This window comes from Penicillium manginii, assembly GCF_028828005.1.
Source record: "Penicillium manginii strain IBT 31320 chromosome Unknown utg000004l:1.0-7231830.0:1.0-7236170.0, whole genome shotgun sequence".
Classification (NCBI taxonomy): Eukaryota; Fungi; Ascomycota; class Eurotiomycetes; order Eurotiales; family Aspergillaceae; genus Penicillium; species Penicillium manginii.
Window position 1 is genome coordinate 839,064 of NW_026643105.1, and position 12,973 is coordinate 852,036.

Consider the following 12,973-nt stretch of genomic DNA (forward strand, 5'->3'; position numbering starts at 1 on the left):
AGAGCTTTTAGATAAGAGGCAGGCAAATACTTGACATGAATTCGAACAGATTTCACCCATTATAATTTCCCTTTCCTTTTCCAACCGCAGATTCAGTGAGTATATCCCCGGATAGAGAGGCAAAACTGCTTCCCAGGCCATTCCATAATGGAAGATCGGTCTTCAAGTCGATAAAGGCATGGATTTTAGCCTATCTGGACTTATTTCTGGCCCTTGCAGGCAGCGTTGTCAGCAGCGCACTGGGCCTCGTTGGGGTCACCACTGCTGCGGCAGGTGTCAAAGGCGTCGGAGCAGCATGCGGCGTGCTCGGCAGCGCACTGGGCCTCGTTGGGGTCGCCGGAGCTGCGGCAGGTGTCGAACTTGTTCTGGCACTGGGTGTTGGTGGTAGCCAGAGCGAGGGCAGCGAAGGCCAGGGTGAAGATGGCGGTGATGCGGACCATTTTGGCTGAGATGTGGAAGTGGTTGGAGGGTTTGAAGAGTAGGAGGATTGTTTCTTTGTTTGATACTCTTTCTTCGCCAGCAGATGGTCCCCTTTTATATCCTTACCTGGGCATCTATCGATATTTTCCAACATGAGAGACTAATCTGCGCTAAGCGGTCAGTTGAAGATATGTTGATAGGTTGACAATGCCCCGTGGACCGCCGGACTGTGGGGGAGATCGTCTGAAACAGCGTCTTCGGAGAACAAGGCAGCCTGGCGGTGGGTGGAATTATAGCTAGTCGGAGGAGATCGTCTGAAACAATGACCATTGGAGGAATGGCTTGAACGAAAACAAGCAGAGTGCTAGTATTTAGAGATTTGGCTCTGTGGGTCCAAGGTGGACTAAATGTCTTGAATGGAGATCCGCCGGGGAAACCCAGGAATAACCGTCACCCGCCTGGAAAGTGGCTCAATTCTTGCCAAAAGGTGACCGTGGTTCGAAAATGTACCAGTTAAATTATTTGAGATATATCATGCGTTGAATAGGAATTGACTACCCCAGAATATACTACACAAGGTGCTCAGTGAGCGGAGGAAACGATCAATGATTCGGGTCTGGCTTGAATACCCACTAGTGACGATCAAACCCCCTTTTTAGAACAGACATTCGGAAGACATTCGCGACGAAAATTGTGGAGTCTTGGAACCGGAAAGAGTTATTTTAGATTATGGAAAACATCATATGACGCAGTTCAAGTTGTCTGGCAGGGCGCGATGAAGCAGGACGAAGCCTCGCTCTCAAAGACGCACGGAGTACGGATACGGAGTACGGAGCACAATATCAATAATGCAGTGGATTGTGGGCCTTTCCGATGCTTCACGGCCAATGATTTCGCAAAGCCCAATTTCGAGGAGGACTTACATACCCAAATTAACCCATGGGAGAAGCCCACGAGATACCCGGGCGTTCAATTGTATTGACCCTCATTGGCTAGTATGGTTAAACCCCGTGGATGCACACTAATTACTACTATGCATACATATGCGATTCATTCGGTGTAACGTTAGAGATTTACATGTATTTTTAGCTCTACCCACCGGCAGTGAGCAGATATAAGGCTAATTAGTCGGTAAAACCTGGGCAATCAAAGGGAATGGTAAGTCTCAACCACCCTGGGTAATTATCACCCAGTGGTGAGATACCCTTAGATCTTCCGTTTGACAAGGCCCTTGAAGAAGTCAAAGCTGTTACTGTCGCTCTGCAACTGCCAGACTCGTCCTGTAGGTCGGTCATTCCACCCCAGCTCCTCTGCAAGCAGCAGACCATAATCTCGGGTAATTCCCTGAATACGTGCACGGGCACCGCCCTCCTCCTCAAGAGTGACAATCTGATGCATGTGGAGCCAGTCGTCGTAATACAGCTCCTCCATACCGCGGTCAAATCCAGTTCGGAGGAAGCGGGTATAGAGATCTTCAAAGGTCGTCAAAATCCGTGCAAGTAGCTTTTCGAGTGTGATAGGGCATGCAGCGGCAGCCCCAGGCGAGGCGTATTTGGCGGCGAGGGCCGTGAGAGCAGTAGTTGGAGAAGCATTTGTGGCGTTGATGCCAATGCCAACAACCGAAATGTATTCGTTGGACATGAAGTGGGAGTTGACAAGGATGCCGCAAATTTTAGTGTATCGTTTCTGTTCGGGGTCCTCCGGGTCAAGGGCGTCTGCGAAATTTATCAGAATTTGAAAGATCGTTTATCAGAATTCGACACTTACAAATGTCATTCGGCCACTTCATTTTGATAGGCAGATTTTCATAGCCCTTAGCATAGCTCTTGATACCCTTCACAACAGCCATGGCTGACAGATACTGGATGAAGACTACAGGTGCAGATTGAATTTTATCCATCGGATGCTTAACCACTGTTGAGAAAAGCAATGATCCAGCTGGGGAAATCCAAACATGGGATCCGCGTCCCCGTCCAGCAACTTGGACCGTCGCAGTGGCGGTGAATCCCTGTGGTAGAAGGCGCAGCAGTTTTGTATTTCTAGAAATTGTTAAAAAATCCCAAAGACAGATTAATTGTCGAATCACTTACTTTTCGAGGATTGTGTTGGTGCTTGTCACAACCTCACCATACATGAGAGTCGACCCGAATTGTGATGCACCTCCCCGAGACTCGGATTGGTATTGGCGAAGATTTGAGTAGAATGCATGGTGGTTGAAGTAAGGGGTGATCTTCGACGATGGTAGTTCATCGTGAATAACAAGTCGTTTGGTAACGGTCTGGTAATCAACAATGCCCTCGTCATCAGTGGGGAGCGCCTCCTCCAGATCACTTAGTTTCCATGCACCTGGACGCTCAATTCGGAACGTATCATTCTCATCTTTCAGATATTCGTTGTCATTTTCGTTTGTCAGTGATGGAGCAAGCAATGACAAAATTTCCAATGGCACCTCGGCATCTAAGCCAGAAACGTGCAAGGATGATAGAGAAGGCACTGAGGTGTCTTTTGCAACCTGCAGCCCAAGCTTGAGTAGGCAAGCTTTCAGAAACTCCGTACGTTTCTTATCATCAGCAGCAATGGCATCCACGACATCTTTGTAGTCAGCCCCGCCTTCCTTTGGATTTAGATTGACTGCGGCAAACCTAGAAAACCGGGTTAGTTAATGATACTCCATTGGTGGGAATAATATAGTCGCATACTCCGGGTGAGGTCCTGTCAAGATAGCCGCACCATCTCCAACCTTACAGTATACAACGGCAGCAGCGCCTTCTCCGGGGTCAACATTGAGCTTCTCGGAGTAACTGGCCAGCACCTCCACCCCTTGATCCTTATAGTTCGGCGCGTCCACAAAGACTCCACCGCCATTGTAGTATGATCTGAAATGAGTAGGCGCTGCGTCAGCACCCAATACCTCCTTTGAAACATTCAGTCCTGCCGCCCTGGCACCATTTTCGCTGTGATAAACGAAGCCCGGGAATGCCCCGCCACGACAAGTTCCAGGGTAAAAGGCCAATTCGCGCTCCCCAATTACTTCCATTGTCTTATCCCCAACCTCAAACTCGCACTTTTTACTACCATAATAGCCACCCGCGCATAGGCCCAAGTAGTGGCCCCCGCGACGAACGAACTGTGTGATGCGCCGGTTCCCCGCACCATTGAGCGTGCGGCCGTAGCCTAGGTCTGCACCACCGGGGATCACCAAGAGAGCGCAAGTTGCTGTCCATGGTTCGTTCAATAGCATATCTCCTGTAACTGGAGTGACTGCATAGTGGGAGGCGAGTAAGCGGCGTAGGGTGTAGACGCAGTGACGGACTGAGTCAACAGTCGTTCCGGTTCCTATTGTACCGCTGTCGGTGAGCAAGCGGCTAAGTTGATGGGCTGAGTAATTAAGCGCACCGGAATAGACCAAGACATTGAGTCTCTTGGCGTTTAGATTGGCATCATTGCCTGTTGGCGCGGGCATTGTTGATTTCGATGATTGTTGGGAATTGGAGAATCGCGGGCTCGGACGATAAGATAGCCATGAGGATCTCCGATGCCAACCGCCTTCCTAAGGTTGCGGGCTAAGATTCCCTTTCTTTCACCCTCTCATACTTCCAACCATGTCTAACAACGCAGAGCAACCTCATACCGAAGTGGAAGATGATGACGAGCCCGATGAGTGGTAATTGACTTCCCAATGACCTGTTGCGCGGTGGAATGATGCTTACCCACGCAACAACAGGAACAAGCGCATCTTCAGCACTGGCTGCCACGGTGAGCTTTTTGAAGCGTTCAGCTGGGTCTATGAATCATATACTAAACAGCATTTTGTGAAAATAGCTGAACAGGATAAGATGAACGACTGCTACTTTGCCAAGAAAGATTGGCGTGAGTGCAAAGAAGAGGTGAGCTAAACCCCGTCATAGAAGAGCTTTTCTGGCCTTTTCTATACCTGATAATCTCCGATCTGGGACAGCCGCCATTGCATCTATTAATATCCTGCATATCTTGCAATTTATACATCGTTCATTACTGACATTGACTGCAGATGGAAGCTTTCCGTGAATGCTGGAAGCAGAATGGTAACGACCAGCGAACGGAGACCAAGGACGCATGATATGCAACTAAATGCGTCCAAACCTGTCCTTCTATGAACCAATTTCTCTAGCGCACTCAATGTACAATACCATGTCATCTCCCAAATCCTCCGCGAGCACTTGTAATAGTAGTATCAGTCACTGCACGCCCTCATGCAACTATCACGTGATCACGTCAGTCAACAGCAGGCAGCTCCATCACAGCATCCATTACTCGCCAACCTCCAGGAACTCACCATCCCACCTCAACCCACCATGTCAGCTTTACGTTGCCGTCCTTGGCGAGCATTGGAGTCTCTCCAGCATGTGACGCCCTCACCGCGAACAGGCATCACCTCGCGCCAACTCCGCAACCCCATGACCGCGCGCGCAATCAGCTCCAGCACACCCCGAGTCCAGAACAGCTCCAGCTCCAGCACCACATCCACCACACCCCGATCAACCACGACATCAACCTCGCAGCCCTCATCATCCACTCCACCTCCTCCTCGATTCACCGCACCAACTCCCAACAGACCCACAACGGACAACATCTCAAAAAGCGGACTCTCAGACAAACCCCTCGAGCTCGAGTCCGCAGCAGAAGACAAGATCGACTGGACCCGCTCTTTCCACGGCCTCTCCGCCGAACCCTTCCCCAAAGAAGCAGCCGACATCCTCCTCGCCGAGACAGACCCCGAAGAAGTCGAGATCAAGCCCGACGGAATCCTTTACCTCCCCGAAATCAAGTACCGGCGCATTCTAAACCGCGCCTTTGGACCCGGTGGCTGGGGCCTTGTGCCGCGGAGCGAGAGTATCGTTACGCCTAGGGCTGTAACGAGGGAATACGCTCTTGTTTGTCACGGACGGTAAGCAATCAGCCATTAATCCGAAGCGCCCCCTGCCGAGCGGCAAGCTAATGAATGAATTGAATCTATCTAGTCTCGTCTCCGTTGCTCGCGGCGAACAGGACTATTTCTCGCCCGATGGTATTCCCACCGCGACAGAGGGCTGTCGATCCAATGCCCTGGTGCGCTGCTGCAAGGATCTCGGCATCGCGAGCGAGCTCTGGGACCCGCGGTGGATCCGCAAGTACAAGGCGCAGCATGTGCGTGAGGTCTTCGTTGAGCATATTGTTAACAAGAAGAAGTCGAAGATTTGGGTGAGGAAGGGTGATCCTGTTTCGTACCCTTGGAAGGAGTCGGGTAAATAGAGCCTGGGCGTTTGAGGATTGGAGATATACAGACTGCACTACAGTGGGGTCTGGTCTTTGGTTTATTTGCGGGGACTTGATAGTCCCTCCCTCTTTCTAGAGATTTGGATTTCCTTTCTCTCGTGTATTATAATATTGTGGCTGTATGAGTGAAATAGGATGATGATATCTCTACTTTAATCTGGAGTATGCTAGCGAATCATAGGTCGGAGAGTGAATTGACTGTGCAAGGTTCCGAGTCAAGTCAAGGGAGCAGCTATACTTTTGATCAGCTACCAGTACTACACCTTCCGGATTACGACGACTTGAAGAGATACATTTACAGAGCGAGTTAAATTAATAATAATCAGCCCTGTTAAGGGCCTGTATTGAGATCAATATCTAGATCAAGCAGCGCATCGCTCATATCATACAATAAACCGGGGAAATTTTGGCATGGTGAAAAAAAAAAAAACTGGAACAGCTGATGCAAGAACATAAATGAGAAAGGAAAATGGAAGAGAGAAAGAAATAGAGAAAGAGTTTTAAACCCCCGCTAAGGATGACCCTATCACACCTCGTGCTCTCCGCGAGACTTATCCTGCTTACCACGTCTCATCCTCTCAATGAGTGAGTTGTGACGCGCTGGATCAGTCTCGCCAGGGTGAGGCGAGTAGACAGATGGCGGCGAGACGGGATCGTATCGGTCCATCTCATACTGCTGGCTAGGAGGGCGCTCATGCGCGTGCTGCTCGGAGCTCACCCCGCGGATCGAGACCGGGTCGAAGGGGTTGTCTTGAGTGTTATAGTAGGTTGAGGTGTACTCGGTAGAGCCGAGCGTAGAGCTAGGCTGAGGCTCGTAGCGGGCGCTGCCACGGGAGCCTGGGGGCGCGGGGGCTCCGAGGATGGGAACCTCGCTGGTTGAGGGGGTCATGCCTGAGGGGACGGGTGTAAGATGGTGAGGGAAATCGCCCTCCTCGCCGTGGTAGGAAACGTGGGTGCCAGCCTTGCGATGGCCGGTAGAGAGGCCGCGTTGCATGGCGTTACCAGTGTTGCCGTCGTTGACGCTCAGAGATTGGCTTTGGTTGGAAGCGTTCGTCGCTGTGCGATAAAGGCCTGCATTGGCAGTAAGGCCGTTGTCACGGGCAACATCGACAGCTGGGGAACGCAGGTTGAGGCGATCGGCGATGGCGGCTTCGCTGGCTTGAGAGCCACGCTTGGTGATGCCGGAGGACTGCTTCTGGTCGTCGAAGCCGGATGTATGGGCGGTATTCGGAGAAAGGGCCTCGCTAGCGGCGAAGCCGGCAGCAGGGGCTAATCCTGCGTCCTGTCCAGACTTGCGGTTACCAGTGTTGGAGGTAGCGTCATCGTCACCTTTATCCTCGCCATCTTCCTTGGTCTCTTCTTCAATGGCGACGCCAGGGGCGCGAACAGGGATCTTGCGAACAGCGAGAACCAGAGCACACATGAACTTAGAGCGGCGGGCAGCACGGACAGTCTCGTTGGACCAGTTTGACTTGTGGCGGATATCAACGCGCAGCTCGAGCTTATCCATGTCACCAACGCCAACAACCTCGATATCAATGTCAGGCTGGAAATCACGGCTGTTATCCTTGTCACGGACGAAGCCTTCCATCTCCTCGCGAAGGAACTGAACATCGGCAAATGAGGTATCGAAAGCAACAGGCACAGTAAGTTGTTCATGCATGGCATTGGCACGAGTGAAGTTGTCCACCCACAGACTATTGAGAATGTTGTTGGGCACCTGGGTGATGCGGTGATCGTTCACATTGCGAAGGACACTGAAAAGAAGCGAGATACGCTCAACAACGAAGGGCTTATCGCTGACTTCAATACGATCACCGATGTCGAAAGGATGCTTGACAAACAAGAAAATGCAGGATCCAAGAACTTCCTGAGCGGTAGTGGCGAAGACGAAACTCAGGGAGAGCAGCGAAGTAGCACCAGCAGCGATAACAGTTCCAAAACCAGTGGTGACGAAAGAGATAAAGACGAGAACACCAACCACGGAGGCAACAGTGAGAAGCAAGTTGTCAAGGACACGAATAGCCTGGTCGACATCGTGCATGCTACTGTTCAAAGACTTGCGGTTACGACCGAACTCAGTGATAGTAAGGATCATTTCGTCCAAGCTGATATCTCCATTTCCATCCTTATCCAGAGCGTTAAAGCACTCCTCGGCTTCAGCCTCGTGATCACTTCCAAGAACTTCAACGAGATCGTCAAGGTACAAAGCATCGCGGCCTTCGACGACAAAGGACATCCAGATGCGACGAGCCAGCGCCGCAGCACAACGCTTACGCTCAACAGCCTGAACAACAATGGAGTGAGTGGCAGTTGGGTTGAACACCTTCTTGCCGGTAAGTTCAGAGGCGACGTTTCCGAAGGCTGTGGTAACCTTATCACCAACCCGGCCAACATTGTGGCCGACTTGACGACCGACTTCACGAATCATACGCAAGGGCATAATCGAACTCCGCTTCTTCTTGTCCTTGCCATCTTGGGCAAGCAGCGAGTCAAAGATCAAGTCATCTTCGTCGCGGAATTCGGGGCAGTAGACAGGGAACATGTTGCGGGAGGCCTCGAACAAGAGACCGACCAGGTAGAGGTTGTGCTTAGATTGCTTGATCTTGGCATCAAATTGCTTGCGGTGGTAGCTGATTGAGATGAGCTGAACAAGGGCCTTCTCAGCGAGGAAGATCAAGCTGCAGACGAGCAGGGCAAACAGAATATTCTTGACACTCTTCTCCCATGAGGAGACCGAACTGCTATTGTCGGCACCATATCGCATAATCTGATGTGGCAATAAGGTTAGCTGATTTCCTTCAGGCGACCCATAAAGTACAAGGATTCAATACATACCGGTAAGAACGTGACAAGCGAGATCACACACCAAAGTACAATAGTAATTGGCGTTTCTAGAGCACGCAGGATGAGAGCATACTTGCGCGTACCCGAGCTAACAAAACCACACAGAGTCTGGAAGACATAAGGAATGAACTTGGCGAATATTTTGCATCCCCACAAGCTGACCCAGACCACCTCAATCCAAGTAAAGAACCAGTAGATATGAACGCCGCCGATGTAAGCGTCCTGCGCAACAGTGGCGCCGACAATAATGGGTATCGCAATGAGAAGACCAATAGGAAAGACATAGATCATGTAACGAGTGATGATGGAGAAATTATAGATGGCCTGGTAGATGCGGCCTAAACGATTGACTTTGCCATCCTCTGGGGAATCGGCAGGTTTGTGAGAGGCATCATTGATATCCGAATCGACGCGACGACGACGACCAGGGCCGCTGCCGTTTGGCAAACCACCCTTCTCGCCATCACCAGGCTGCTCAACAGCGTCGGGCGAAGACCCCCATTTGTGAAGACCGTTCTGACCTTTGGACGGAGCGTCCGTGAGGGGGATATCAATGGTTGCGTCGTTTGGGTTGTGCATCCCGTCGTGTGGGAGGTGGTCGGGGATCTGTTCAAATCGGTGTGTCGACAGGCGGTTTGCCGCGATGCCTAGCTTGTTCCTCATATCGAAGATCCCAAAGAGGGGGGGCCAAACCCTTTTATGGTCCTTTGTGTAGATCGATGCTAAAGCTGGTTGGTCCGATTCGGGAGTGGTAGGTGGAGTAGGTGAAAAAAAATTACAACGAGTCGCGTAAGGCCGATGACTTGTCGCTGGGTCCTTTGCGTGTGGCCCCCCTCACTCACACGCGCGGTCAGGTCAAAGTACAGTACAGGCGAGACACTTCCGAAAGCCGTTTGCTGCGAGTCTCGCTTGGCTTTGAGCCCCGGACCAGTGATGGTGGTTGTTCGGCAGTCGATCATCCACTCTGTGACCAAATTGTGGTGGTAGTGTCAAGTCCAGGGTGGAGAGAAAGCGATGATCGTCGAGAAAGAACGGCGGGGAGAACGGCCTCGCACGGAGAATTAAATTTCTTCCTATTCCAATCCGAATTGGATGGAACGTGAAAAGAGAGAAAGGAAGGTAAAGTAAACAAGCAGGACTGCGGGCGTGTTTCACCAAGTTGTTGGGGGGGCAAAGGCGCAAAAATGTGAGACAGCCATTCTTCGCCGTGGCCCACTGACAGCCGCATTCCAGTACGTGCATTGTAGAAGCAATTATGGAGATTATGAGATCATGGAGCAGATTCCACTTCTTTTCATTGCATTTACAGTACTACATACCATACACTCCGTGCTCTATACAAGTACTATATCTGCCCAGATCCCCTGAACCGGTCCCTCACCACCACCACCAGATCCTATTCAATGGCTCCAACTTCCGTTGTCGCCACCCCCCCTAGTGAGCCTGGTGCAGCTTCTCTGACACCATGGATGCAGGTCCACTGACCCCACCGGGCGTTCAAGTGATACACCAATTGTAAGCCACGATCTTCCCCGTCGTCCCAATGCCAGGGGTCCAAACAGTTCGATCCAGCCTTGCACCCTCTGCTGTGTGCAGTCCACACAGTGCTCTGTTCTCTGTGTATGTAAGTAATTGGTATTTCCGATAGATCGACCCAGTTAATTGGTTCAAATCCTTGTTCGTTATTATCCCGATCGGCCTTTCCTTCAGCTCCGCTCAACCCGCTGATGCTTGTGATACTCTCTCTGTCCAGAGTACGGAGTTCTCTGTACAAATTCTGTGCTTCTAGGCGTGGCTATGGGTCACGTGTCTCCACCCCCTGGATGGAAATTCCTAAATTGAAGATAAGTTTTAAAAAATAGGATGCTGCATTCCTTCTTCAGCCCGTCACGGCATCAGTGGGTCTATCATATCAGTGGACTAGCTGTTCGAGTCTAGGGTCGGCTCTAGACCAGGGTCTACCGTGATATCGGAGCGTATCATATTAGGAGATCTTCAACACTTACCACGGAGTACAAGGCTGCCATATTCATAGACAACTCAAATAAAAATAGGGACCTTATATCCCTATGAAGTACTCATATCTACCTAGGTATCCGAGTCTTCCTAGATATATCCATGAAGACTCCAACTACTAGTACTAACAGCTATCAACATCAAGGTGGTGCATTGTGATATTGTATATTGTATCCATTTCAGATCCCCAAACAATTTCCCAAAAATTACATTCTGCCATCAAGGGTCCGGTGGTTTTTCGAAATTCCTTGAGTTTTTCGTTTTTTTACCATACTTAAGAGCGGCTCTCCCCGCCCGTAATACTACCATGTATCTTTACTCGTCCGGGACACGTTTTATTCCAACAGTGTTGATTTGCATCTATAGGATGCGACACGAGCCAATTGCTGGACTTGCTACTGAAAAAGGAGTTGGGGGCTATGTAAACTTGAATTGCAAGAGATTTAACAATTTCTAATCACCGTAGCTTATTTACTCAGCAGGTTGAGCCAGGAGGTCAGTGTTGGATTCAAGGGATCGAGGTGCTGCTACCAGTAGTTGTGCTTGCTACCTGCAAACTCCCAACATCATAGTATAGTATACTGTTTACAATATACATTCAGCCGACTTGGAACTATTAGTAGATACTCGAAGTCCATCAAATTGAATTCCTTCAAGATCCAAGTCCAGAACTCCATTAATTCAACCTGGGCATCCCACAACCCTCAAGGCTGCGAATCCAAACGCATCTGCCTCAGCGTATCAACAACCTTCTCACGACTCCAACCACCCTCCAACGCCCGCATAACAACATCCTGCTCGCTCTCCGGCGCCATCCCACTCGGCGCAGGCGGCCTACGATCCAAATTCGTCGGAAAAGGATACCCCTCCGCAACAGCCTGAATAAAAGCCCTAACCTCCCTCGCCTCTCGCGAATATTTCTCCGGATCCAAATCACTCCCCGCAAACATCCCCCCCAGCATCTTGATACCGTTTAACTAGCCCATTCCAGCACCGCTCAATCAGCGGAACAGCATCAACCATCTCCATAGCCTTCCCAAAAGCACTACTAACCTGCAACAAATTCGCAACGCGCCGAAAGCCCCCAGACCCAGCCTCCATAACATTCGCACCGGCCGCATGAAACAGCGCCGGATTGAAGAAAACCCCATCACCAACCCCCATCGGCAAAGCAACAAATCTCTCCAAAAAGAAGGCGCGGAATTCGGGCCTCCGCCACGCCAGATACCCCGGCGCATAGGTCTGGCTGAAAGGCAAGAAACGCGTGGGCCCAGACTCAACCGGCATATCGCTATGCGCAACGGCACCCTGCAGCGTAAGGAATTGCGAGGTCAAGTGCGTCGGGCCAGGGTATGCGGCGCAGCTATCCGCGTCCTGAAACCCGAGGTGGTAATCGCGATGGGACTCCTGCGCGGCGCCACCGGGGTGAACTGCATTGACCTGCGCCGTGACACGATAGCCCGGGCCGAGCCAGGAGCTGCAGACGGTCGCTAGCCATGGGTTGGAGTAGTACTCGATGAAAGAGGCTGGATCCTCGAGCGCGTGTTTGGAGAAGGAGTTCCAGATTCGGTCGTTTGTGCCGCCGGCGGCGAAGTGGTCGCCTTTGGATGTGGGTGATGCGCGCTCTTTCGCGATTATACTGTTGAAGGCTGTGTTTGTGGAAGTGAGGGTTTGCGCGTACCGGGATGGGGCGTACATTCCTCGCAGCACGAAGATGCCGGGCCCTTTGTGTAAGATGTGATGCCATTCATCTTGCAGGTTGGAGATGGCGGTTGCGGTGATGGGTTGTTGGGGGTCGGCTTCTAGCGCGGCGAGGTCGTAGATGGGCACGTTTTGTTCGACGGTGCAGGCGAGGGGGGTAGGTTGTTTTGTCGATTTGGCGGGAGCAGATCGCCTTGAAATCGTCTAGGTTTACTGATTCGGGCTGGTATAACCGTGAGGGAATTGATGTGTGGCCATTCATGGCTGGTCGGTTCATGTGTGTATATGAGATAGTATGTAGGTCGGAGTGATCAGCCCTGTATAAAATCCCCCAGACCCCCTCGCTGGGCTGGTCTTTTAAGTATTGCGGGCGGAATTCAATCTCCATTGCTGCCCCCGCATTTTCTATTTGCTCTTTTTTATTTCCACCCCACTGAACCAGCAGACCCGCATTATGGCTAGTCGGGATTCCCATTCGGTATGCACATCGGGTATCAAATTCCGGTTGGGCAGAATGGGTGGTAGCTAGATGCGGATGCGGATGCGGATGCAGATGCAGATGCGCAGGAATTAAATCTAATTATTGGGTATCTCAGCGATCAAGCAGTAAAATACAGTAGTCTACCACAAGTCACTGGAAAGCAAGGTGCACAGCAGAGGAATAACTCAAGGCAAAAAATGTAATGGAATCAAA

The 12,973-nt window shown here is 51.0% G+C and overlaps 5 protein-coding genes across 5 annotated transcripts; 1 reads left to right on the plus strand and 4 right to left on the minus strand.

Annotated features, from left to right (window-relative positions):
• Positions 1-200: 200 nt before the first annotated feature.
• N7533_004019 (uncharacterized protein) lies at positions 201-440 on the minus strand (the record flags this gene model as incomplete). The annotated part of the gene is made up of 1 exon (XM_057100669.1): positions 201-440. One exon carries the CDS (start codon positions 438-440, stop codon positions 201-203), a length of 240 nt encoding a protein of 79 aa, XP_056960299.1.
• A 1,186-nt stretch (positions 441-1,626) lies between these two features.
• Positions 1,627-3,883, minus strand: N7533_004020 (biotin--[acetyl-CoA-carboxylase] ligase BPL1; the record flags this gene model as incomplete). Its single annotated transcript, XM_057100670.1, has 4 exons — positions 1,627-2,135; positions 2,188-2,459; positions 2,511-3,062; positions 3,120-3,883. 4 exons carry the CDS (start codon positions 3,881-3,883, stop codon positions 1,627-1,629), a joined length of 2,097 nt encoding a protein of 698 aa, XP_056960300.1.
• A 769-nt stretch (positions 3,884-4,652) lies between these two features.
• N7533_004021 (putative mitochondrial genome maintenance protein Mgm101) lies at positions 4,653-5,691 on the plus strand (the record flags this gene model as incomplete). The annotated part of the gene is made up of 2 exons (XM_057100671.1): positions 4,653-5,347; positions 5,421-5,691. 2 exons carry the CDS (start codon positions 4,653-4,655, stop codon positions 5,689-5,691), a joined length of 966 nt encoding a protein of 321 aa, XP_056960301.1.
• Positions 5,692-6,241: 550 nt separating this feature from the next.
• Positions 6,242-9,225, minus strand: N7533_004022 (serine/threonine protein kinase; the record flags this gene model as incomplete). Its single annotated transcript, XM_057100672.1, has 2 exons — positions 6,242-8,485; positions 8,554-9,225. 2 exons carry the CDS (start codon positions 9,223-9,225, stop codon positions 6,242-6,244), a joined length of 2,916 nt encoding a protein of 971 aa, XP_056960302.1.
• Positions 9,226-11,282: 2,057 nt separating this feature from the next.
• Positions 11,283-12,556, minus strand: N7533_004023 (phytanoyl-CoA dioxygenase family protein; the record flags this gene model as incomplete). The annotated part of the gene is made up of 3 exons (XM_057100673.1): positions 11,283-11,555; positions 11,632-12,472; positions 12,513-12,556. 3 exons carry the CDS (start codon positions 12,554-12,556, stop codon positions 11,283-11,285), a joined length of 1,158 nt encoding a protein of 385 aa, XP_056960303.1.
• Between the last annotated feature and the right edge of the window lie 417 nt (positions 12,557-12,973).